Below are 26,569 nucleotides of genomic sequence, written 5' to 3' on the forward strand. Positions count from 1 at the left end.
TAAGAAATTTTGATCCTTATTTAGGTATCTTGTCACACTGCTTTAGGTTAGGGTACCTAGTAATTTAACCATACGATTCAATATAGAAAAGAATCAATCTAAAAACTTCAAAAAAAATCTTCCAGGGAAAAAGAATTAAGAAATCAAACAACTAAGGTCAATATATGTAGAAGTAACGGAACTGCCATGAACCAAACTTCTGAGGGTTTGGAGGTGCATAATCTTTACAAAATCGGTATTACCATTTTTGTAACTGCTTACTCATAAATATTTTAAATACTAGTAAATTAGAAAAGGATACTAAAGGCAGCATAACACTTACAGCAAAATTTAAATGAAACTGCAAATACAAAAAATCTACATGTATTCAGAATAAATCTGTATGATTCTTTTAATGAAAAGTTGTTTTGATTGACAATACAAGGCTTTGATTCCAAAATGCCTATCTATTAAATAATTTCATGAATATAAATTTTGATACATGTGGTTCATATTAAAATTAAATATTGATATTTTGTAGTACTTGATGATTATAATAATCATTTACAATAAAGTACACATATTTTATAATGTTATCTATTCAGTATTTATACCAATATGGAAATTATTATTATTAATTTGGCTCAGTGTTATGTGAAAAACTACTATGCCTGTAATCTATAATGTCACAAACAAACTGATCTATATAAAGAGAAATTTGCTTCTGTTGTGGCAATTATTTGATTAAACCAGAGCAATGGCTTTTGCAGCAAAGTGTGAATGTGTCAAAATGATAATACATGCACAGTTCCAGCATTAGGCAAATGCTTCTTTAACTACTTAAAGTAGCTAAGTCACTTGATGACATAGCATAAAATGTGGCATTTACTTGAAGTAGCGTCTTGTATCCCAACGTCTGCAATAGAATTTCACTAGTATAATTTATGTGACATATGAATAGTGTAATTGATTTTATCAGAACATGAATTGCCAAGTTAGCTGAATATAGGAACAGTATATTATTTAATAACTTTAAAATTGCCTTTCCAGCAATGAATAGCTTTAACTCTGGTCCAAAGCAAATATGCTGCAAACTACATACAAAAGCAATTTATGAATTATAGTTAGCTTCTGTGCTGACTTAAAACCAGCATAATTTTAAAATAAGCCTGAAGTGAGTGAAATATAGCATAATACTGTGTTCAACTTATATTTTCTAATTTTCTAACTGAAGTTAATTTTTTTTCCTGTTCAACAACAGATATTTTCTTACTTTGTCTCCACTCCATTTTTATTATTCCTCTCCTTTTATTCCTGCCATTTCTTTCATCATTCCTATAATGGCAACTGCAATCTCTCTTGAATGGAACTAACATGTTCAGTACAGTGCCAAGTTTATTATTTTTTATAAGTAGGTGTTTTGATAAAAGTTGAATAAGAATCTGTGGGTTTTGACCCTACAGGATTTTTGGTTGATCTAATTAACTGAAATGCCATCAAATAATCACTAAGATAACAGTATATAATGTTACTTTCTGAGTTGTTTTTTTTTAATTAAACTCAGAAAATAGGAATTCAGTTACACTTTGCATAGAAAAAAAATCCCACTAAATTTCTTGGTAATTTTATAATAGTATAAGTCATAGGATAATACATCTAGTGACTCTTTTCCACATCTGTGTAGAGAATATACTTTCCAGAAAATAAGTTCCACTTATTTCTGTTCAGTTATGTATGGGACTATAAATATATTATTTATGGAAAGAATGACTCTCTCCATTGTAATGTCAGTTATTACAAGATTTCATATGAATTGCATTTTTTCTTAAAATTGGCATTTGTCTCTTTTTATCACCTACAGTGAATTTTTACCTGTATGCTGTTACTGTATAACTGGGGAACAGTAATAGCTTATGGGAGGAAATGAGATGATATATTGTTGTAAAAGCATATTGGCCTGAGTGACTTAAATAATCTTGTGTCCTTCTTTTTTGTTGATTAAAGATTTGTAGCTGGCTAAGAATGAGGATTACAATGGTAGCTTTCTTCAAAAGATGTATTTGGTTTCTCTCACGTTGTTAAAAAAATGTCCTGAAACAGAACAAAGTACAAAAATACAGTTAATGCCCACCTAGCCAAGCAATAACATAAAAAGCAAACTGTGAACCAAAGTAAAAACTTTACTTCATGTATTCTTTAGAAATTCACAAGAAACTAAAAAAAAAAAATTTCAGCATGACAAAACCACTAAGATGATTTACTAAGGATGAGTGAGTGAGATTTAGCAAAGGTGAAGATATGGGAATAAGAATGTTTTTGTGCCTCTGGTGGTAAAAGAAAAAAATACAGAGTTCTTCCTTAAGATGAGCTGCATGAGCTATCGCTTCCACAAAAATATGGTTAGAAAATTACCCCAAAAGTACTGTACAACACAAGAAAGAGTGACTCATTTGTATTTTCTTTTTACCACCAAATGGATTCTGAACTTCATCACTTTCTTAGTTAACAGAATAACAGAGTTGGAAGGGACCTTGGAGGTCATATAATCCAACATCCTAGACAAGTTCATAAGCAACTGGATCTTACAACTACCATATTATAATTAGTATGGATTTTTTTTCTTAGGTATCATAAATGCACTATGTGTTTCTACGCATATTTACAAAGAAGGAAATCTCACCGAATTACATTAGGGTGACTTCCTTTCATATTTAATTGTTTGCTGCCTTCAGATTGGTAGATCTAACACTTCCTTGGGAATCAAGTCCTTACAAATGTAATTATATGTACTTCTAGTAGACTAATATAGGATTGAGCTAGCAGAAAATTATAGCAAGTGGAATTTAGGAAAAATATTTAGATAACTTGTTAAAATATAACAGAAGAAAAAGAAAATTAAAAACAAAAAAACAAGCAGTGAACAATATTCAAAGCCCACTCCGAACAGTAAGATTTGTTTTTGACAGTCCAGTTCCAAGGTATTTGAATGCTAGACTGATTTTCATGGAACTTGAAAAGCAAGTAAATATAAACTGCAAATCTTGGTACATTCTGAAAACAGGAAAGCTATTCTTAATGATTTTTCTAACAGTACATGCACAACAGCATAACACATTGGTTGATGTGTGATGGAAATGCATCCAATCCTGGGAAGTACTTATTTGGGGGTGGGGACATTAAACAATAACCTAGACTGAAAAGATACAAGATACAAGATAGGAAAGATACAAGGGGGAAAACGCACATCAAACTTGAACAGCTAAAGAAAATGCCACTATCTGTATTTTACATACAGGATTATTTTTAACACAGGATCTATGGTTAGTACAAGGCACATGCTTTGCATGTGATGCATTTGAAAAAAAGAGTTTAGCTCCACTATTACTCATGGGAAAATGCTGCATGGTTTACAGAGGCAGGAAAAGCTGTGCTCTGTACACAGATGCCTGCCCTCCAAAGCCTTTCCATCTGGCTCAGAACTGATGGATTATTAAGGAGCAGTAGCTCTAAATACACAAAACGCGAAATATAAAATAAGGATGGAAGCTATTTTTTTTGCAGGTCTCTAAGCCTAAACCTAATTTGAGGATTGCAATGGCTTTCAAAGGAAGGAGCATTTAGGTTTGATAAAACGTTTAAAAAAATCTATAACAGCATCCCTTTCCCTCCTGCCCCCCCATGGTTACATAAAATGAACATAAAATTAATGCAATTAATAGCCAGTCCCTATTTATGATACCAAGGACTCTTTCATCTTCTACTTCTATTAATATTGTGAATCAATATTTGAGATGAGTTTGGGTTTGGATAGACATAAATAAACTAAATATAAGCCACACAGTAGGGATCTGTGTGAATTATACAGTATACATAGATGTATAATAGCCCTTAAAGGCTTCTCCTCTACTTGTCTTGATAGTTATTTTTTTTTCTACAGTATTCCATCGCTAGCCGTTTTTGTACATTTTTAATGAAACATTTTTTCTCTCAACCTATTTCTTCAGATTTCTCTATCTTCCAAATGGATTAGTAGCTCATTTTCATTTGCTGAAATATATCCTTTGTCTTAATGGTTACTAACTAGAGGTGGAGTTAAAGACTTCAGTCGAAATTGAATAAAAGGGTAATCTAGTTTATGTCTGTGGATGCAGAAGTCTTACATTTCATCATCATAATCTTTGGGAGGAGACACTGCAATGACCAAGTCAATCCAATCCTGTGGAAGAAATACTTAATCAATATGAGAAGAAATTGATCAGGGAATGGAAATTACATTTTCAGAGTATGCTTTCCTTACACAGCATATTAAAAAGCTTGCTTGTTATGAAAATGTGGTATTAAAAAAAAGTGAGTATACCCACCACTCTTTCCCTTTTTGGAATAAGCAACATTATAGAAAGTACAGAAAGATCAATTGCGCCAGATCAATTCAGTTCGTTCGTTCATTCATTCATTCATTCATTCATTCATTCATTCATTCATTCATTCATTCATATCCTGCCTTTGTTATTTTCACAAATGAAGGTGGCAAACATATTCAACACACCTTCTTCCTCCTATTTTCCCCATAACAACAACCTTGTGAGGAGAGTTGGTCTGAGAGAGAGTGACCAGCCCAAGATCACCCAGGTGACTTTCACGGTTAAGGTAGAACTTGAATTCACAGTCTCTTGCTTTCTGGTTTGGTGCTTTAACCATTAGACCAAACTGGCTTCTTTGACCACAGCCACACATAGCTTCATGCATTGCCTCTTCTTTTTTCAGCTTAAGACATCTCTCTTCTGAGGTTTCATCAATTCTATCCAAGAACATCCTTCTTGGTCTTCCCCAGTGGTGGGATTCAGCCAGTTTGCACCAGTTCAACAGAACCGGTAGCTAATTTTTTGTTGCCCAGGCCCAGAATGGATTTCTGGAAGCAGCATCCACACAGAGAACTGGTTGTTCATATATTTGAATCCCACCACTGGTCTTCCCCCAGCCCAGCACAAAGTAGTGTTTTGCACTTCTGAAATTCTGTTCATTTTGTCACTTTCATACCCTTCTTATCAGAATTCTGCCAAACACTTTCACAGGCAGATGTAACCAACTGTTCCCCCAGTAGTTTTTGCATTTACTCTTGGTATTTTTCTTTTCCTTTTGCATAAGGAAAGAATAACAGCATTCTTCCAAACTTTAGCAGCTTTCACATGCACATTAAAAATGGTTTTCATAAAACACTCTCATTTTTCTCTAGATGAATCATCTACATCCTTTTCCAACGTTCTCACATTAATTTTTTTTCATTCCTTTTTTCTGGACGCTAACATTTATAGCATTCATTTTAATGCCTCTCTTTGCCTAATCCTTGCTTACCAACTGCCCCATTTAGTGACCATTCAAATCTACCACAGTGTAAAAAAAAAAAAGCTTTGCAATCCTCACATTTACAAACATTCAGGCAGTTTGCAACCAACATACCTTTATGACCACTGCAGTATCCCACACTAATGTGATCATCATTTACCTGTTTCTCAATTGGCTTGTGACAAGCAAAGTTAAACAGACGGACTTACGGAAGTCACAGTCATGTCATGTCTCTCTTAATGACTGCAGTGACTTGTTTAACAACTGAATGGGAAGTGAGGTCAGAACCTGTCATGGTTATGTGATTTTTCCACTTAGTCATCATGGCACTTAGCAACAGTATTGTTGGTCCCAGTTGTGGTTACTTAGCAAAGACTACTTGTATCACTATCATTTCCACACAGATCTCTCAACTGCTGTTAACATACCCTCCCATTCCTTCACACAAAATTCTAAAATACTTTTAACATTCCATCATCTGAATTTCATAGATCTTATTTCTATTTCCATTCATCCCACTGGAGGCTCCTTATTTAGCCCACTTTGCCAATTTCAATACAATTTATTTCCTCCAATAAAGAGGAAATATTTGCTCTACCTCATTATTCTCTCTATCTCTTATTCTCTTTACCTCATTTAATCTAACATCTTCTTTCATTATACTCCTTTTCCATTCCATTTGGGAGGTTAATCATTTTGCAAGTAGGATATATATTTTTTTTCTCCAGTTTCTTTCATTTCCTTCCATTGCTCAATCCACTTTTGATGCTTCTAAAAATGCCCTGTCCCACATTCAGAAGCTTTCATCTCTCTTGCATTGTTCACTAATCTCCTCAGTCTTTCATCATAAGCATCCCACCAAGTCAGAAGAGCATGCAATGTACAGACACACATATTCAGGAATACAAAAAGAATGGATTATGTGCCTGAAGCATTTTGCTTAAATAGAAATGAAGCAATTTTGAATCTCGCTCTCTCTCTCTCTCTCTCTCTCTCTCTCTTTCCACCCTCCCTCTCTCCTTTGTCAAGAGCAATTTCTGTTATGTGCAGAGTCTTATTTGAGGAATACTATATGAATATATATAAAAGATCAATCACATGACTATCGTTGAGAATTTCTTCTGAATAAGCATAAGTGGGATGGAAATAATACAGAATTATTCTACATATATTATAGCTTCCATGTTTAAATAAATCAGTTCTTAACTGGCCATATGAATCTTTTGTTCTTTATTGAAAAAAAAGGAATTTGATTATTTGCCATATAATTTTATTTTCTGCACACCATCAATTATTTCATTATTTACCCAATCTTAGTTTCTTGTAATTTAGTTAGAATATTTTTTTATTTTGAAAAATAATTGAAAAAACTAGTTTTTCATAAAATGTAATGACTGCTAATAATATCCATGCTTACTTAGCAAAGTCGTGTTTCATATTTTATTATTTCATTATAGGGTTTTAAGATGATAATAACAAAAGTTTCTCCTGAACAGTCATGTCCAACTCTAGTTTCTTAGGCAAGGGAGACAGAATTGTCCGAAGATGCTTCCGTGGTCATGTGGCCAGCACGACTATATGCCCAGGTGCAAGGAATGCTGTTACTTGGTACCTATTTATCTACTTGCATTTGCATGCTTTTGAACTCTCTGGTTGGCAAGAGTTGGACTGTCCCTATATTTGTTACCATTCCTGTATAAGGGTTATCCTGTGTAATAACTATACAAGTTATTAATTTTATCATAAATTTATCAGTAGGCTAGGAATTATTTATTGCTACTTGGGAAAAATGGATATCCAATATGTAATTTTGAGACGAGATGCATCCCTTCCAACTTACCCCTCCCACGTTCCATGCTTTCGCAAGAGCTGCCCGAGCTTCATCCAGCTTAGCATCCAACAAAACCTTGCCATTTACAGCCATTATTTCATCTCCTTTCACAATACCTCCTGATAAGGGAAATAAAGGAAAAAGCAACAAGCAAATCCATATTATCTTTCTTTTACTGTTCTGCTTTTCTGACTTTTCTTCTTCCACAAAAATAGCAGTATAAGGTATTTTGTTTGGCTGCACAAGAAATGTTTTTCTGTAAGCAGTCATTTTTTCTACTAGAAGCTTCTAAAATTGAATTATCACAATGTTAAATCGTGACATATTACACTATCCTTATTTAATTGTGCCATTTATTATATGTAGTTCTTATTTATCTTCATTTTGGGTTAACAATGCACATTAAAACATATTAGTTTTCCAATCTCATTTAATTTACCAGACACCACAATAGCAATATCGTTGAAGCTATTTAGGGAAGAGATAAAGGTAGGGTCACTGGTGTTATGTTCTAAAATAACAAATTTTATTGTTTAACTTTTATATTGATGCCCATATCAAATACATATATACATTGCTGAAACATCTAAATTTTGTTAAACATTTTGATATTTAAGTAGTAAGGAAGAAGTAATCACTTCCCAATGCACCAACAAATTAGATCATGCAACTTTGTTCTCATCATAAATTTTCCCAGAATAATTTCAGAAAACTGGAGAAAACTCTAAATACTGAATCTTAATTTAAATGTAAATATTTTAGATATAAGTTTATGCCAATCTGGGGATATAGTTTGGACTTCTAGAAAATGCCTAGCTAAAGGTAACTTTATTTAATACGTGTTAAAATGCCTTATATTCCAGCTTTTTTTCTTAGTAGATACCCACCATGCTTGTCTGCAGCACCATCCTCATAAATAGCGGACACCACTACTTTTCCAATTGGGGAATCAATGCCACCTTCTACTGCAAGGTCCAATGATCCTTCCTATTAAAAAGTTTGGAAAAAAAATGAATATATAGTATTTGTCAGCCACTGTTTCTTGAATTAAATATTATATACTTTCCTACTTAATTTTCTGTTATAAACTTAGTTCCCCTTCTCACTCTAACCCAAATTTGAAATTAAAGGTTTGTAAATAAAGGGAGAATTGGTTTGCCATAGTTCCACTGTGGATAGACCAGTGGGTGTAATCTTTATGTATTACTTTTCTATAAAAATGGTAGCAAGTTTTACAATATAAATTATAATAGAAAACATTAGATGGGACAAATGAAAGTAACATAGTCAGCAGTGTTAACCAAAGAAAGTATTTAAAATCATATTAAGTCAAGTAAGCATAGCAACATAGATGTGATTAAAAACCTCAGAGAACAAAAAGAACCTTAGCCAATTGTCCAAAAATTAAAGAATGGTTGTCCATCCTTATGCCATCTGAGAAAGATACTTTATGAATGACACATCAGCACTGAAAAGGTCCTTCTATTCTATTCTATTCTATTCTATTCTATTCTATTCTATTCTATTCTATTCTATTCTATTCTATTCTATTCTATTCTATTCTTGTGTTCATCTGTCACCCACACACTTCATGTATGGACACTTTATCTTAACTTGCCCAGTTATCTCATAGGTTTTATTTGCTTGTTCTTTCAATAGCATAATATTCCACACCAACAAGACTGTAATAAAGTTTTGATCCAAAGTCAATGAATAAAGAAACAACTAAGCTGAAAAATGAAGCTGTCCTTCATAATACAACAACACATGTATCATAGCTGCTGTTGAGATCAGAGTTTAATTTTCAGTGTTTTATCTTTCCAGTAGGAAGGCTCATCTCTGAATTTTGTGAAATGGAATTCCTCTACTGAATGTAATAATTGCAGTACAGTATCAATCTCCCATTATAAATAATACCTTTTTTATATGAAGGAGTCGTACATCTTTTCCCATAATCTGATCTGGTGAAAACTAGCAAAATTAAACAAATGTCAGTAAGCAATCTCTATTACAAAAAGGGAAATACATAGATCCTATTTTATATTGAGATCATTCACTAGTCCATGTATCTCAGTGTTGATATTCCAGGGTTTATCCATCCCACTTGTACTAAAGTTTCTGAATCAAAAATCACCTTCTTATGAGGAAATATTACAATTCGGTGGCATTTTCCCCTCAGAAAAAAAGTGAACAAAGGGGAATCTTACAGAATAGTATAAAAATTTGATGTGGAAAATGTGTTAAATATGAGATTTAGAAATGGTAAAAGAAAGTGTTGCTGTTTTGCCACATATATTTAAACTAGAGAATTTGCTGATACAGTGACAACTTCCAATTATTTGTCATGTATGAAAGATATGGTTATTAAATTTCATGGCAGTGTTACATCCTGAATCAAATGGAACATGCTTTGATAATACAGTAATTACTAGACAGCAATGCTGAAAAAGTATACATTTTATATCCTACTTGATAGCTTCCTGGGTACATTGGGATAGCCACTATGTCACCCAGCTGGATCCAGCACTTTCCAGCTGGATCGGCAGGATTTTCATCTAATCAAGCAAGGCTTTTCTTGGGTAGATATCATGTACTGAATGTGAGATGTCCAGCATGGATAGCATGTAAGTTATCACTAAGCCATAGGCCTTTTCCCCTTAGTGGTCACTTACAGTTCATGCTTCTTACCATGGTGTAGGGATCAAAGTCCTCCACATATTTTTGGAAGCCCTGAAAATAAGGATGGTAATCAAATACATGCATAGTAGCTCTAAATAAAAATAATGATAAAATGAAATGAAGTGAGAAAGAAAAGCCAGAAAGAAAGAGATAAATTGTATGTTCCTCCTGACATTAAATCATGCAAGCTTTTAAGGTTAGATCTACTTTTTAGAACCCAAGAGTTAAATAATTTAATCTGAAGGTTTCCTAAATTTGTTCTTCACATTTACTGTAGATTGACCATTTATTTTAATCCATCCAACATGAAGGTCATGGGCTAGATAAATGTTGATTAAGACCTTTGTACTCCTCTAGCATAATTAGAGTAGAACATGTGGGAATTAAAAGCAGGACATTGGACTGCTGACTATCATGAGAAACACAAGATGGAAAGCAATTGTAAAACATATTTATTTAACTCATCAACAATATTCTGTAGCAAACAAACATTGTTAAATCTTTGAAACATAAAACATCCTGTTTCACAGCTCAGCTGCTTTGCTCCACTGAACTTCCTGGGCAAGGAATTAAACTATGTTATGATATAACTGTAGCTGGAATCCCTTTGCTAAAATTTCAGGCCACTGCTATATTTAAAAGCTATAATTACAGAGGCCATAACTGGTCTTCCTATTTACAATATAATCAGTGGGGCACAATTAAAAAAAATTAAGTGTATAGGAAAAAAATCCTTACAGCGGAACTAAACAGGATCAATATTTTTATGCAGAATAGTCCTGCTTTATTCATTTTAGTATGGTTTAATCATATCTAATTTACTCCTTGCTATCTCCTCACCTAATGAAATCCAGTTTTATAGCTCCAATTTATAAGAGTTGTTCTTTGGGGATTAAATGTGGTGCAGAGACTCCAAGGGTGCCTTGGATCTTCTCTATTGTGTTGTTACAGTGAGGACAGAAGGGAAGAGGGGATGTGGGGAGGCATACTTTATTTAAGAATGGGACAACTCACCACAGACGACTCACCACAGTTGTCTTACCACAGCTGTCTCACTACAGCTGACTCACTCTGGCCGACTCGCTGCAGCTGACTCATGATGGGACAATTCGCTGCGGGACAATTTAGCATGGGATATAATAGAATTGGAGCTCACCCCTGGCCTTGAGGATTTCTAACTTGAGAAGGCCCAAACCTAAAGCAAGACAAGGCAGTTCACTTGTCCCTCTCTTGAGTTATCCTGTGTTGAATTGTCCCGCAGTGAGTTGGCCATGATGAGTTATCCCGCAGCAAATTGGCTGGGCGAGTCAGCCTGAGTGAGTTGTCCTAGACCTTACTTATTTGGATGCGCTACTATAGAACTTTTCCCTTCCATTGATATAAACAGGAATAGGTTAGTATGCTGTTTTTTGGACTGCTTTGGGAGTCTCAAAAGAAAAGAGGGTTTTGAATCAAGTCCCCAACCTGACCTTCTTCCTCTATCACCAAAACACTGACAGAGATGAAAATGGTAGTTCCCAAGTTCCCATGACCCTTTATAACTGTGTCCCCTTCACTGCTTATGGAGAGAGAAAGCTACAACATCTAATGATCTCTAGGATGATCTAATGATGTCTACAATTAAAAAATAAAATAAAGCCTTGGCTTCTTTAGTTGGTCTAGAACAATTTTCTCCGATATTTTGCTGTAGGCTTTGCTAATCAAAATCATGTGAGCAATCAGTTAAAATAACATCATAAAAAAGAACAGCACGTAAGGTTATATAGGAACGTAATATACATAGCACTAAACTTAGATGTCTTCCTGATAATTGCTTGTTCAACATGAAACAAATTCTAAAAATTTACAGAACCCTTTTGTTCCTTCTAAAAAGTCATTAATATCTATAGCCCTTGGTAGATGCAATGGAATGCCTTAGGGCAGGGGTGTCAAACTGCCAGCCCATGGGCCAGATGCGTCATGTGGAAGCCATGCCCACCCCAGCTCCGGCAAGGGGAAAAAAGTCATGATACATCAAAACATGTTACGTGATGCGGCAAGTTTGACACCCCTCCATATTAGGGGCATCGAGCAAAGAGCAGGTGAGATGCTGCCAGGAAACAATCAAAGAAGAAGGCCAGGAGCCTCAATCACATAATAGACATAGAAAGAAATTAAGGAAGAACTGAAAAGACATGTAAAATTGATGTCAAACCCTCCTAGATAAACCAAACAGGAAACAGGACTTTATGAAATAATTCTATTTTATGGTAAGGCTACCTTAACAGAATCTTGCAAGTCTGAAATTACAAACTTCCCACCCACCACTTTTAAATCCCTGATCCATTAGGGCAGGTCCTTTCTTAGATTTGTGTGATGGTTAAGCAATTAGGCTTCCTGCCTCTCTTCTCTGATTGCTTCCTAGGCAGCTTCTCTTCTTCTCTTTCCTCAAGGCCATACTGCATTCCATCATAACATGGAACTGGATGTTCTACACACCTACCACCATTTTTGTTTCAGTTTCCCCCTTGTTAATACCTCTAGGCCTGGCAACATACATGGAGATTTCACAATAGCATGGATGCAGCAATGGTATCTTGAGAGCAAGGATAAGCAAACATTCCTGAGGCTCTCAGAATCAGCATCAACTAGGTCCAGCTCCTCCCAAGAAACAATGGTTTTTGTGAATCCCTCACTTAATTCTTTCCTACCTAGCATTTTTACTCAGTAAGAATCTTTGACAGTTGGGCATGGGTTCAGCCAGCAACTGATTGGCATAATCAGAGGTGTGATATGCTATGCAGACCACAGGCAACTGAGCAGGGACTGAATAGACTGATTGGGCAGCAATTATGCTGTGGAAAATAAAGATTGAGAAGGACCCCAGTCAGCCCCTGCTCAGTTGCCTATGGTCTGTCTAGTACACTGTGCCTCTGAATATGGCAACCACAATTGTGGCGAAACATCAGAAAATCTACTTTCTAGACAAGGATTGTCAAACTGCCAGTCAATGGGCTGGTTGCATCATATGGAGGCTGTGCCCATCCCAGCTCCGGCAATGGAAAAAAACTTGTGACATGTTGCGACATGTCACACGACGTGGCGAGTTTGACACATGTGTTCTAGACCAGGGTCCCCAAACCCTGGTCTGTGGACCAGTACCGGGCTGCAGCATGCCAGCAACCAGTCTGTACAAACAAGCAAAGCCCCATCCATGGAATGCAGGCAGCACACAAAAACTACATACCCTCTGGTCCGCAGAAAAACCTCTCTCCATGGAACTGGTCCCTGGTGCCCAAAAGGTTGGGGACCTCTGTTCTAGACCATGGTCACAAAACCCTGAAGTCCCACAGTGCCCAACAGATACTAGCCATAAAAGCCTATACTAACCAGTAAACCTTTGGCAGTCTTTGAAAAAACAATCTAAGCATTCTTTGTCAATTAGCTAAGAATACTAGAAAAGCTAAGATGAAAATAGAATATACTCTTTTACAAAATCCAACCTTAAATCTTACTACCACTGGAAAAGACAGCTGCAATAGATTTACTAATTTGAGAACTCATCTATGCCACCTTGGCCATTCTGGGTGGATTCATACAATCCATCATTTTCCTCATTTATTACCAAACCACATTTTCTGAACAATATCAATTAATTTCAACAAATGATCCAGTAGAAATAAGATAGTATTGAATGGAAAAAATATTCATATTCCTTATGTTATATTATATTTGAATGAAAAGGTCTAAGAGTCACTAGTAATAATATCAAATGACTGAAGAATTTACAGCATCAGATCGTTTTGTATTCATAGCCAGTTTCTTCCTAATCTAGCAGAGCTGCATGCATTCACTGAAAAAAAAGCTTGCTATTTGCATCTTTATCAATATTATGAGACAGAAACAAAAGATAAAACTGTGACAGCTCACTAATATCACACATATACATGATAAGAAAATAGGATTTTACTTGTTTTTTGTTAGTTTTAAATGATGAATTGTAAACCACCATCCTTTTAAACATCTCTTGAGGCTGAAAAGAAAGAAAAACAACTCACTGAATTATCAGCTAGTTCATTAGCCATGCATCGCTCCACTCCTTCATGCTCACATGCATTTCAGTTTTACATTATCTACTCAAAGTTATTTGGAATTACTGGGAAAAGCAATGCTGTAGGATGTACACAGTTTTCAGAACTGTGGACAGGCAAATAGATGATGGTTATGAAAGCCTGCTCCTCTGGACTATTCCAATTTTTCATGGGAAAAGCTCTAGAAAGGAAAGGTAAGAAGCCAGGTGACAACCATCAATGTTTAACTGAATTCTTCCTCCACCTGAGATTCATTATTATCAGGTTGTCCTGTAAGAAGAATGTCTTCTTACAGGACAAGAAAGAAATAAGGCTGACTCAAAGGCATATATACGTTTGGATAACTTTCTGCAGTTTTCTTGGCCATCTTTTCAGAAATAGTTTGCCACTGCCTGGGTCTGAGAGAAAATGATTGGATCAAAGTTACTCAGAGAGCTTCCATACCTAATGGAGAATAAGAACTTACAGTCTTTTGGCTTCTAAGCCAGCACCTTTAACCACTACACCAAATTTCCACACACTCCCAAGTACCTTAGTTAGGCACTTCTTGAAATTGTATTTTTACCATCCATTCAAATTTTGGTTAAAGTTGCCATCACAGAACTTATTCTAATGCATTTCCAACTATTTATTATAGAAGCGTAAGCATTTTAATTATAAGAATTTTTTCAGAAGACAGAAGCCCTTCCAACCCTGTGGTTCTAGGCCATGGGTGTCAAGCTCGATCACGTCACGAGACGTATCATGAACTTTTTTGTCTTTGCGGAGCTGGGGTGGGTGTGGCCTGTGTGTCACGCATCCAGCCAAGGGGTTCCAGTTTGATACCCCTGTTCTAGGTTAATGAAAGTTTTAGCAACTTTGCAGATTTTGAACATGCATCTAATGATTCAGTGTTAGGATATATATAGGACATATATTGGCATAATGTGCATGAGGTACAAACTAAAGAATAAAATGGCCAAAACTGTTGCTAGTGTTGTTATACACTAGCAAAAAAACCCCTGTCCAGTTAAAAACAATTATATTCTGGAAATATTTCACAATGGTTTATTGAAAATAAATCGTAGCTGTGTTTTCAGAAGCTGATTTTGAGTAACTGGATGCATTTTTCAATTTATGCCTTCTATAAAATGGACTAGAGCTTCCTTTCATTAATCTGACACTGAATAATAGGGCCTTAGAGTAAATTCCATTTCTTACAGCAGGTTTATCCTTATCAGTTCCATGTATCATTTCATAACGTGAGTCTGGAGCGTGCTCTGGCCAGGGAATAATATAAGAACTTTAAATTCAGAATCCCCTGGCAATGATAAAGAAGTGAGGCTGGATAACAGTCTGTCAGCAGATGTGTTAGATGTGGTAACTTAAGTTAAATGTGCTGATGAAGCTACACCTAAATTGAAACAGTAGCTCATTTTCTTGCTTTAAGCTATTTGAAGAGTGTAAGTAAATCAGGAAACAAAAACCTATTTAAATTGCAGATTAAGCTCTTTTGATATTGCTTCCATCAGCAAAAATATTAAAGAGGCTAGGATGTGATATTCTGAGAAAACTACAGGATCTCCAATAATCTGACTGAATTTATTACTGATCTATTATTACTTTCATTCTCTCCACTCTCTGCTTTGACCAGCAGGAAGAGTCTAAATCTAGCCAATGTGTTCCTTTTGTCCAGGTCTTCTGAATCATTTGGAAAATTAAAACAAGGGCCATCGGTTACCTAATGGGTTTCCTGCTGAAAATCTCTGCTAAAGGTCAGGTAAACTCACAAGGGCTGAGCAGCAAAAGAATGGGCCCAGAATAATCTGGCACATTATTCAAGAACTTACGAACTCTGTAATACTAAATTATTATTGAAATGTTCATATTAAAATATATATTTTAAGAAAAGAAGTACTCTTTACAGTCCCAATTTATTTTTTTAGCTTTTCTTCCTAAATATGCAGAAGGACATTAATGAAGCCTGGGAAACAAAAATGAACTTTTCCAACATGGCAAAAGCCAGATGGGTTTTTTCTCCAAGAAACCATGCATAAATAGGTCCATCTATTAGGAACTCTATCAGAAGACCAAGAGCCTACTTTGATTATGCACAGATAAATTGCCCAGAGTCACTGGGAATTGGGCAAGATATAAATTTAATTAATTAAATTATTATTAGTAATAACAAATTAATATACATTAATTTAATAATGAATAACACAAGCTAAAGAAATGGCAGCTGTGACTACAGATTCCTGGGAATTGATTATAATATAATTATTCAGTAATATTATATATACTAAATCTTATAAAATATGATAATGATATAATAATTTTGTACATCATTACATAAATATAATACTGTTTTTTGGTAAGTGCTCAATGTGCCAATAGCTACTGGTGGGCCCAGTGATTATTGGTAAAAAAGTATATATTTTATAAGTATGGTACTTATAAAATCTACGCATTGACAAAATTTCCATCTTGCAAAATACTATACTGCTTGGATCTGCACTACATCGATACATTACAACATCCTAGGCACTTGGGAAGAACTTGAATGATTACAGAATAAGAACAAAAGAGCAAACTTGACTTTCTCTTTACTAATACATATAATCTATACATAATACGTATAGAGATTATAGATATTAGAGGTCTCCAAGTAGAGGGTGGATAGTCATCTCTAAGAGATACAATAGTTGATACTGCATCAAGCAGGGGGTTGAATTAGAGACCTCTATATCTCTTCCAATCCAGTGATTCTGATATATAAATATACACACACAGGAAGAAGTAGAGTACACTAGGAAACCCTATTTTGAATGCCAAAACTTCATGTTTTACTATGTAGGGTAGGGAGAAGCAGAGTGAATGAGGAATTAACCAAGCAAATGTATGCACAATGAGCATTTGATACACATTTGAGATGCCTGGAGAAGCTCCCCCTTTGTAACATTTTACAAGATTAAGTAAAATCCACAATTTTCTCAAGTCTTCCCCCTATTATTTCCAAACCCAGGAGGAAAAATATCATCACCTCATGAAACTAAAGCTTAAGAGGACAAAAAACAGTTGGCATCAATGAAAGACTGTTCCCTCCAAGCTGGTCATGTTTAATAAAGAACTGTGAAAGGCAGCAGGGGAAGAACAGATAGTGTATTTTTCCCTCCCAGTTATGTTCCTTAGAAGCAATCTACTACAAAGCTAAATCTAGAAGAAAGCTTCCATTGATCTCAATCAATATCTGAAAATCTGGAAAATAAATTAAGAATTTATTGTTCCATTAGGCCAGATATAGTAGTATCCATCTTGACAAGACAAAATATTTCTGATTACAACTGGCAACTGAAAAATGGAAACCAAATATTTGCTAACTTTAGTAATCTTGAAATGATATTTCATTAATTATTGAAAGCATTCAAATTATTTAGCTGTACTCTTAATTATAATTAAATGAACTGAATAAAAGGCATCTGAAAGGCTACAATCAGAAATGATAAACCACAGTCTGATAAATTGGGTGATAATGCTCATTTTTGCAAATTAAAATGACATAATCAGAAGTGTTTTAGTGGGAAACGGATCAATTAATGCTTAGTTTTTAGTCAGCTCTAGTTGCACATTGATTTTATGCTAGAATAAATTCTTAAAATGTCAGTTTATTTTAAATATCTTTTCAAATATTTTGCTTCAGAACAGATTTCATGGAAATTGAATTTCTCTTTAATTCATTTTTTAAATTAGTCTATACAGATGAAAATAAGATCCCTATTTCAGTCCAAAAGACAATTGGTCTCTTCAGCTTTGGAAATAGAAGCCAAAAGATAATATACTTAGCACTACATCAGGAGGATAATTGCAATTTTTTTTTAGTTTACTGGTAGGATAGCCTTAAATGATATAAAAATGTTCTTTCAGCTGTTTATGGATAGAACAAGAAATGGTCTAATTGATAAATATAGAAGACCTTGCATTCTATTTTTATTTTCTATTTTATTTCTAGATTCTATTTTATTTTCATTCTACTTTTCTGCTTGCCTAATTCTACATAGATATTAATACTTAATGCTAAATTAAGTATTAAGTAAATTAAGTATTACAATATAGAAAGCTTGGTTTATTCAGTTTGTATCCTAAGCAAAACTCCAAATGTGTGCAGTATCCTATTCTTACTATACTATTTTCCCAAGAAAACTGGAGGGAATTGTACAGATATGATTGAATGGAAAAACATTTTTATTCTTAGTTCTGCATTTTAAACTTTTGTTTTATGATCTATTTTGCTTTTAGTAACCACAAGGGAGATGATAAGAAGTGGTTTCATATTATGTATTAGTGGACACATTGAACTTTTGGTGTTAAAGTTTTTGTGATGATTGGGTGGTGGAAGAGACAATAAAGGATGGCAACATTGGGCATCTTCTGCCAAGAGAGTGGCAACAGGAGAGACCTAAAGGATTTGGGAAAGCCAGGTGGAAGGGCAAGTCTGCCAGAGGCTTTGATATCAAATTTGGAATCTAAGAATGCTAATACTTTTATGACTACAATAGGCTGGTAAGTGACCCTTTTTAAAAACTAATTTCTTTAGTTATTTAATGAAAGTCCAGTTATCTCCTTATTCCTACGCTAAGCAAGTATCTGTTCTGTAGCTTCATTCCACCCAGTTGCATTATTTTATAGACTTAAAGAATTTCTGAACACTTGAAGTTATTTAACATGGGCTACAGAGCAAAAGGATAGTAAAACGAAAAACAAAGCATCCACAAGGAGATTATGCAACAAATTCAACCAAATGCTTATTGTGCAAAACAAAAGTGTTTAACATATTTTAATTTTTAAATATCTCTTAATTATTCAGTGCACATTTAAGCTAGAACCACAGCAAGCAAATTTGGCAGTGATAGTGGGAGAGCTGATCTCCTATACATTCAAAGCATGCAGAATATATCAGCATAGACTTACCAGTGCTTCTGATTTGGTTGTTGGTCTGATCACAGTATTGTGGTCAGGATGCACCATAACTGGTTTGGACACTATAGGTACAGCTGGATGACGCTGGGCAGGGGTGCCTGGAGTAAATTGCTACAGGGGTTCCAATGTAAGAATGATACAGAAAGGATGTGTATATTTTATGCAGACCAAACACTCTTTTCTGGGTTCCACTAGATCACACACTTAATAAGATGCTCTGTCCAATCTCACCAGACAGGTGGATCCCTCAAATAAGTAGGTCCTATGCCATAACATAGGTGTAACCAGCATCTCTAATTGCCCTCAAAAACTAGTAATCATTGCTGCTTGCTCTGGGTTTGACAATACAGTACTTTCTTTTCTACCCTCTAAATCACATCTGCCAATAAACAATGCTACTCACCCTGAATCATGGACTATACTTAAGATATTACCTAGCTCTTCAGGTAATATCAGCTCTTTATCCTGTATAGACAGACTAAAAAAGTAATATAATTTATAAAAATGCTTCCATGCATACTGGAAAAAATGATGACATGACAGAGAAAGTAATTAAAATGCACTTATGTAAAGTTATAAAAATGAGAAATACTTTAGAACAGAATCATACAAGGTAAAAGACACAGTGGAAAATGTGATAACCTGAAGCAGCACCAGAGAATTGTGAGTGCCACAATCTATCTCATACCTTTGGACTGGAAAGGTAGGTTTGCTTGCCACGTTGGGCATTAACTGGACCAATTTTTCTTTCTTGGCAGTTTTTCATTTCCCAGTCATCCAGGGAATCTTCCACTACCCAAGGCTGAAAATTGTGGCAGCCAATTTTTTCATCCAAAGGAGTGGACTTTGGACAATGGAGAGTGCCAGCAGTCTGCATGGAAGGATGAATAGGTGGTGGAGATGGTGGCGGCAAAGGAGGTGATGGGACATGTGCCCAAGGAGATGGAGAGGACGATGGAATCCATGAAGGTGAATTAGGTATTGGTGCTGATCCCTTAGTAGCTGGAATATTTGGTGGAGAAAGTGGATAAGCCACTGAGGCTACAGGCACTGTATGGGGTAATGGAGGCAGAGGTGCTGGGCGTTTTGAAAGCTTGCCAGTATTATCATTTATGCTGAGATCATCAAGGTCAGTGGTATGGAGTTGCAAGCCACCAGCAAACCTTCGCACAGATGTAGCAGAAGCAGAAACAGCAGGACGTACACCTGTTTTCTAGTATAACAGATTTATTTTAATGCAGCACCTGCTTAAAATGGCTGAATACAACTCCATTACCAATACAAAAAAAGCAAATAACTAGGCTCAAAAACCCAATTACTATAAAACAATCCTTATTATGGGAGATATTTTGTGTAGTTGTTCCACACCAATAAATAAGAATTTGTATTAAAGGAAACCGTTATGTATAATACAACTCCTATAACCAAAGAAACTTTTTAACAAGCCAAGGCAAACAAAGGTGGCAAAATGGAAAGAAAGTTGCAGCTTCTCACGGGGTAAGTTACAGCCTCTCCATAATCTATCTTGAACACAAAACTGAGCTCTGCTTTCTTCTCAGCTAAGGGTCACCTTGTCCACCTTGTAGGTATACAAGGTACAAAATGGAGGGCTATATGTATCCCATAAGCCACAAATTTGAGACCTTTGATCTACGTCATTCCTAACAATAATGGTGTGGGTCTTTACTGAATTAAAATGGATGTGTCTATTTCTACATAAGATCTGAAACATTTTCCCCCCATTATAATTGCCTGATAAAACAAGTGATTTTACTACAGATCACACTGTAAGCTACATCTTAAAAAACAATTTGTAGGATTACAAAAGAAATATTTTACAGGGTGGACGAGAATCTTATTTTACCTCAGGAGAATCATTCTCCACCGAGGAGATTTGTTCTAAACGTGTTTGACAGAGCTTTTCCACCCAATGCTGAGTCTTTTCTGATTCTTCTAAATCTTCTCGTTCAGTTTCAGACACCTGAGAGTTGCACCATAATTTTAGAAGGAAATTTAGAGTTTACATTTATAGATTTATATTCAAAGGCACACTTGAAATATATTTCAGCAATAAAATATTGTGTGCAGATCTAAATATTTTTTGCAATTCATCTACTGCAATCTTAGCAAATTCCTGAATATGTTTTCATCCTGTGATAAAATTGGCTGATTTACCCACACTGATTTCCCAGATCCTAATTGATTCACTTATCTCAATAAGGCTTGATGAAATAAACGGGGTTATATATGAGTTGCATTGCCATTTTTTTTATCATTCAATGATTTGCAACTGAATATCTGTAAAAATCTGGCATTTTCTGGAACTCTTCCAGTCTCATGTCATTAATTATCGTTGGGGCAGATGGGAATACATTAGAAACCCCAAATATATGGCAGATGCCTGGTTGCTTGGTATAAACAACTGTTAACACCTCCCCCACCAACACACTATTTTAGAGGTGATATTAAAGTTTTAGCTCTGTCTATTTCACACATATACAGTAAGTCATCCTTGGATCACATTTATCAAATATTGACCATAAATATGAGTATAGTCTCCACTGACCATTCTACTAATTCCTGTGGTTAAAAAAAAAAGCCCATGTATTTTATATTTCAAGTGTCAAACGCAAGAACAAGGATTATCAAATTCTCCAAGCATTTATTCCTAGAGAACATAAAAGCATGACTAGCTAAGTCTGCTCGCTTATTCTTCCCGTTTGGAGATAACCCATGCTATTATATGTGGAAAAAGCAGTATCAGTTTGAAGTATATAAGAAAGGCATGGGGGAATCCATTTTCAGAATAGAATATATATGGGCATCATGTTCACACAGAATGGCTGACTTATTTAATAAGCTGTCCCTCAAATTAATGGTAATCGGTTCATACAATACACTAATGAATGGTTGTTAGGAGGAAGATCAAAAGACAGTCACTACATTTTTCTTGGCTGAACAAACCAAAATCTCTGGAATGGTACAATCACATTTGGTGGCATCATGTCAGATATGGAGGGATTTGCTATTCTACTCTTTTGTACCTCTTTTTATCTCAAATAGCAACAGGTATCTACGTGTGAAAACTGAAATGGTAATGGTGAGTTCCTATAGTAGCACTAACTTTCCTAAGTCTCTCCTTCATTCATATGGACACAGAATGACTGTTGGAAAGAGGGAAAAGCAATGCTTGCTGATTTTCCTATTCATCTGAACATCTGGAAAGGGAGAGTTTTACTCCCTATTATCATGGAATCTCTCCACTTTACCAAAGTCTTTTGATATACAACACCGAAAAAAATTGTACCATGTTATTCTATACATCCACTCGCAAGTATGGAAGATGTGTTGGTCTTCCAATAAATCTAAATGCCAAATCAAATACATTTCAGAACCACATTACTTTAATCATCTAAGGAATTGGTTCACCTTTACATATAGTGTTTGAATTATACTGTGACATTATGTTGATAATCTACAGCTTTTAACTCATGCTCTCCATGCTTTGATAGCTAAATCAGTTAGTTAATATTCAACCTCAATAATGCATTTAAATATACACATGTTCAAATATAAGTCCATCTCTAAATACCCAGGATCATGCATGTTTTTCACTCTTTTCATATGGGAAAAAAAAGGTATACAGATCACAAAGAACATACCTCTTGAACCAGTCGGCTGATTTTCAACTGTTTTTCTCTTTCCAACTTCTCTTCTTTTTCCTTGAGAAGTTTTAGCTCAAATTCCAGTTGCATTTTGCTTTTTTTCTGTTCACTAAGACTGTCACTTTTTGCTTTTTTTCTTTCTTTACCTTTCTGGATTGTTGTTATATTAATATTAATTATACATGTATATTACTAATGTGCCAGAGTTTCTCCTAGATAACTGTGACACAATCATGAAGTTACTACAGCAAGGCATAAAAACCAACCTCATAATGAGTAAAATGAGCATGAAATTACGAGGCATGGAGGGAAAGCTAGAGATAACGAGATTCAGGCAGAATCCTTTATGCATACCTGTTGTAAATTTCCCTCTACACTGATTTGAAAAAATTATCCCAAAGATCTACAGTTTTGCATGCTTTTAAGGAACAGGTCCTCATATAAGTAATGAAAGCATTCTGTCAGGCAATATAATGCACAATGCAAAATGATAAAGCCATAAATTGCACAAAGATCAAAACCAAAATTAAACAACACACCAAAACCCTTCAGTGGCAAACAAACTACTTATTTGGAATTTCACTGAACTGCTTAAATGTCTCAGTTTGATAATCTTAATATGAGTTAATAAAAGCCATTGTTTTTAATGGACTTAATGGAATTAGCTTTCTGGGAAGCAATGTTTATGATCTTAAAAAGGAAAAAAATATTTGCAGAGATAAGCCACTTAGCGTCAGATGACTGAAATGGCATAAACCAATAGGATTTACTTCCAAATAAGAGTATCTGCATTATTTACCGTTCCGCACACCACAAAGCAGAAAGTATTTGAGTAGATATAAAGTATACTAGATAGTAAGATAGTGGTTTTTTATTCACACAGAGGAGTGAATAAAGCCTGCCCTCCTTTAACATCCCCTTGCATTATTAAAAACCTATTCTTGAGGACTAAGATTCTGCCAATTAATGTGGGAGAAAGAAAGGGAAGGAAGTTAGGGAATAATTGTCTCTGTTTGGGATAGGCACCTATGCAAGGACAGAAATGCTTTTCTACACATCAGGGCTTGATATAAGTTATTCTAATATATGCAGGCCCTTCCTTCCTTTCCTGCTTATCAAGAGATAAGTTTGACTACAGGAAAATGCACATGGTTTCAGATGCAATGATCACAGCAAACTTTTCAAAATGTTTAGTATTTTTCTACCTTGCGAATAGTAGGAAATTTTCCCTCATACCGATAAAACCATCCAAAAGCTATATGTATGCAAAGGAGAACAATGAATTATAGATATTTATATCAGCATATTACAACATATAACTCACATAAAACGATGAAAATTATAGTAATGGGAACAGAGTACATTTTTATCTTAATTTTGAAACAGCTATAAATAATAGGCGGAAGTCTCTTCTTCAGATTATGATAATTCTAGCCACTTCACTTTCACAATCACTTTGTACACAAGTAACTTTCATTATGATTCACTTTCATGACTATTTTGATATAAGTGCTGTAATCCAAGTATCATAACGTAATTTTTTAGAAGCATAGTGCATGATACTCTCTAACTAAAAGCTTTACTAGTTATATTGATACAGAGCATTTGTTTAGAGTTGGTTTTAGCTGGTGTGCAGAGAAATTATACCTACTGGAACTTTGTTCCCAACAATATATAAAATACTAATTTGGAAAATTAAAAGAAATATGATCTTATTATGGGATGATAACCCAACATGCTTCTTTCCATCAATAGCAGGAAAAATTCAACTGTTATTTTTCCACACAAAATTGCACTGAATATTCATTTGTTTTTTTAATGGAAAAATACATAAACCTGTCATATCATTGATGATATGGAAAAGAATTACTATTTATACAGAAGGTATATTAAGATTATTGGTATTTTACCAGTTTTATATCGGCTCAATACAAAAATGCTACTTTTTTTCAAAATTAAAATGGTATTTATACAATATAAAGAATGGTATAATTTAGTAAGACATCTCCATGTGTTCAAATATCTTCCAACCCTTTAAAGACCACACTATAATATATGTCTTCAGTTCTAGATGTTTAGCTTATAATTAAATTACAGTTTTATACTTGCCTAGTCACTTGGATATAAAGAAAAAAGGCTTGTATTTATTCCTTGGATACCAGGATCAAAATCAAACTTATTAAGAAGAATATTTAATTTTTGTTTTTTCCCCAGAAATCTTTTTGATAGCACTCAAAAGCTCATTTTTAAGTAGAATTAGTTGAATAAAACCTTTCATTTTTACAAGTTCTTCCTAGCTTCTGTGGGTCTTTTCTATTATGATTTACAGTAATTGTTAAAGGAAATTAAGGAAATTAAGTAGAATCATACAGACAAAAGGCACTGTCTTATTATCTAATGACAGAGATCACTTCATTTGTACCATTCCTTGATCCCAGCTCTGTTTTCATAACATACAAAGATCCCATTCATGGCCATTTCATGTTTTCCTCTTAGGTTGAAAAATCATACAAAGTTATGTTGGCTAGCACAGCAAATGAATATAAATGCTTTTCTTAATGTGAGAATTACAGGAAATCCCAAAGAGTGTAGTGCACTCCAATTTTAAGAGTGACTGTCAGCAAGAGGGACAGTGCAGGCAGTCAGAAAGTCAAGAGAAGTCAGGGTGCTACAGCAAACCTGTTGGCTTTCCTTCAGCTTCAATCCAGTTGTATCATTTGATGTGGACTGATCAAATGCAGTTTCCTCTACATCTACTTGAGAAAGAAAGGAAGAAAGAAAGAAAGAAGAAATGACACTTCTTTGGCAGGAGGGTGGTTCTCATGAAAGAATTAAAATCAAAAAGTCTGTGAAGAAAGAAAGCACATCTAGGAATAAGATGAGTTCTGTATTCTTTCTTGCTTTAGTTCTATAAACTGATGCTCTGCTCTGGGTGGCCAAGCAGTGCTCCTATAAATTGATCTGAAATACCAAAGAATAGTACAATAGCAGTTAAAACGAGTCTACTGTATGTACTTGAACCCAGAAATATGGATTTCTGGAAATTATTTCCTATTGAAAAGAAAAAGGAGCACTCATTCTTCCTTAATTCATTGTATTTTTTTGTTTTCCTCTGGAAAATCCTTCAGAATGCATAGCCTTTAATCAAAATAACAGAGAGTGAGAGAGAAGAAAAATCAATAACTGCTCTAGAGATTCACTTCCCCAGCTCCAATCTCTGGCTTCTCCCATGCCTACGGTTTGAAAAATGCACTGTGCTGGAATTAATGAAACATATTTCTTATACATAAGAATAAAATTTCTTACTTACATCGATGTTTAGGACGAGGTGGAGAATGTACTTCTGCCACTACAGTTTTGGCAGCCTTTAGTGGCTCTTTATGACCCCAGTCCTCCTCCCACTGCTTTTTGAATTTCTCTTCCTCTGCCTTTATCCTGGAAAAGAGGAAAATATTGCTCCTTTAGAGAGAGCAGGGCCACCTTAGTCTAGACTTAAGATTAAATATAGTCTAGACTTAGATATTAGTCAGTCTCTGGACAAGAAACTAAATGGAATCATTCTTTGTTTTACTAAAACTACCAGAAGATTTTACTGAGAACAGTCCCTCACTTCCATCTCAGATCCAATCTTGGTAATGTTGCTCTACCCAAATAAATTCCCACAAATTCTCAGAAGAGGCTCTCTGCAGTGCAGAGAATGTTAGACTGCAGTGAAAATCACAGTCCTGTAATTTGAGATGAAGAATGATCCCATATGTCCCTCTACAGAGCAGCTTAGGATCTATAGAAGTGGCCAAAGGGAGATATTTCCTAAGCACATTTCCTTACTCTGCCAACATCCCAATGTGGATCCAACATACTCAGGAGACTAATTTATGAAGAGAGAAAAATATATGTGGCTGATGGTTTCTTCCTCAAAACTAATCATTACTGTGAAACATCTATCACAGTAATGCTGCAATTCTGCAGAGGGCATTTTTTAAATGGATAACAGTGTCTAGGAAAGAAAAAATTACCCTTCTCTTATCTCCTTCCCCTTAAACAAT

The 26,569-nt window shown here is 34.9% G+C and overlaps 1 protein-coding gene across 3 annotated transcripts in view; it reads right to left on the minus strand.

Annotated features, from left to right (window-relative positions):
• Positions 1-358: 358 nt before the first annotated feature.
• The window catches only part of USH1C (USH1 protein network component harmonin), a 52,026-nt gene continuing 25,815 nt past the window's right edge, over positions 359-26,569 (minus strand). Inside the window, exons 14-26 of one of the 3 annotated variants that reach the window (XM_039344643.1) lie at positions 25,834-25,958; positions 23,729-23,778; positions 22,521-22,673; positions 20,723-20,839; positions 19,547-20,071; positions 18,850-18,969; positions 13,782-13,844; positions 9,842-9,883; positions 9,071-9,124; positions 8,041-8,140; positions 7,163-7,272; positions 4,140-4,195; positions 359-2,070 (exon numbers count right to left, since the gene is read on the minus strand). In XM_039344643.1, coding sequence (XP_039200577.1) covers positions 2,058-2,070; positions 4,140-4,195; positions 7,163-7,272; positions 8,041-8,140; positions 9,071-9,124; positions 9,842-9,883; positions 13,782-13,844; positions 18,850-18,969; positions 19,547-20,071; positions 20,723-20,839; positions 22,521-22,673; positions 23,729-23,778; positions 25,834-25,958 — 1,528 coding nt within the window. In that variant the 3' untranslated portion in view covers positions 359-2,057. Of the gene's footprint in view, positions 2,071-4,139; positions 4,196-7,162; positions 7,273-8,040; positions 8,141-9,070; positions 9,125-9,841; positions 9,884-13,781; positions 13,845-18,849; positions 18,970-19,546; positions 20,072-20,722; positions 20,840-22,520; positions 22,674-23,728; positions 23,779-25,202; positions 25,280-25,833; positions 25,959-26,569 lie in introns of all 3 variants that reach the window. The other 2 variants (XM_039344641.1, XM_039344642.1) reach the window with 2 other exon arrangements.

Source organism: Crotalus tigris, unplaced genomic scaffold (assembly GCF_016545835.1).
Source record: "Crotalus tigris isolate CLP2741 ecotype Arizona unplaced genomic scaffold, ASM1654583v1 scf7180000017933.3771270, whole genome shotgun sequence".
NCBI lineage: Eukaryota > Metazoa > Chordata > Lepidosauria > Squamata > Viperidae > Crotalus > Crotalus tigris.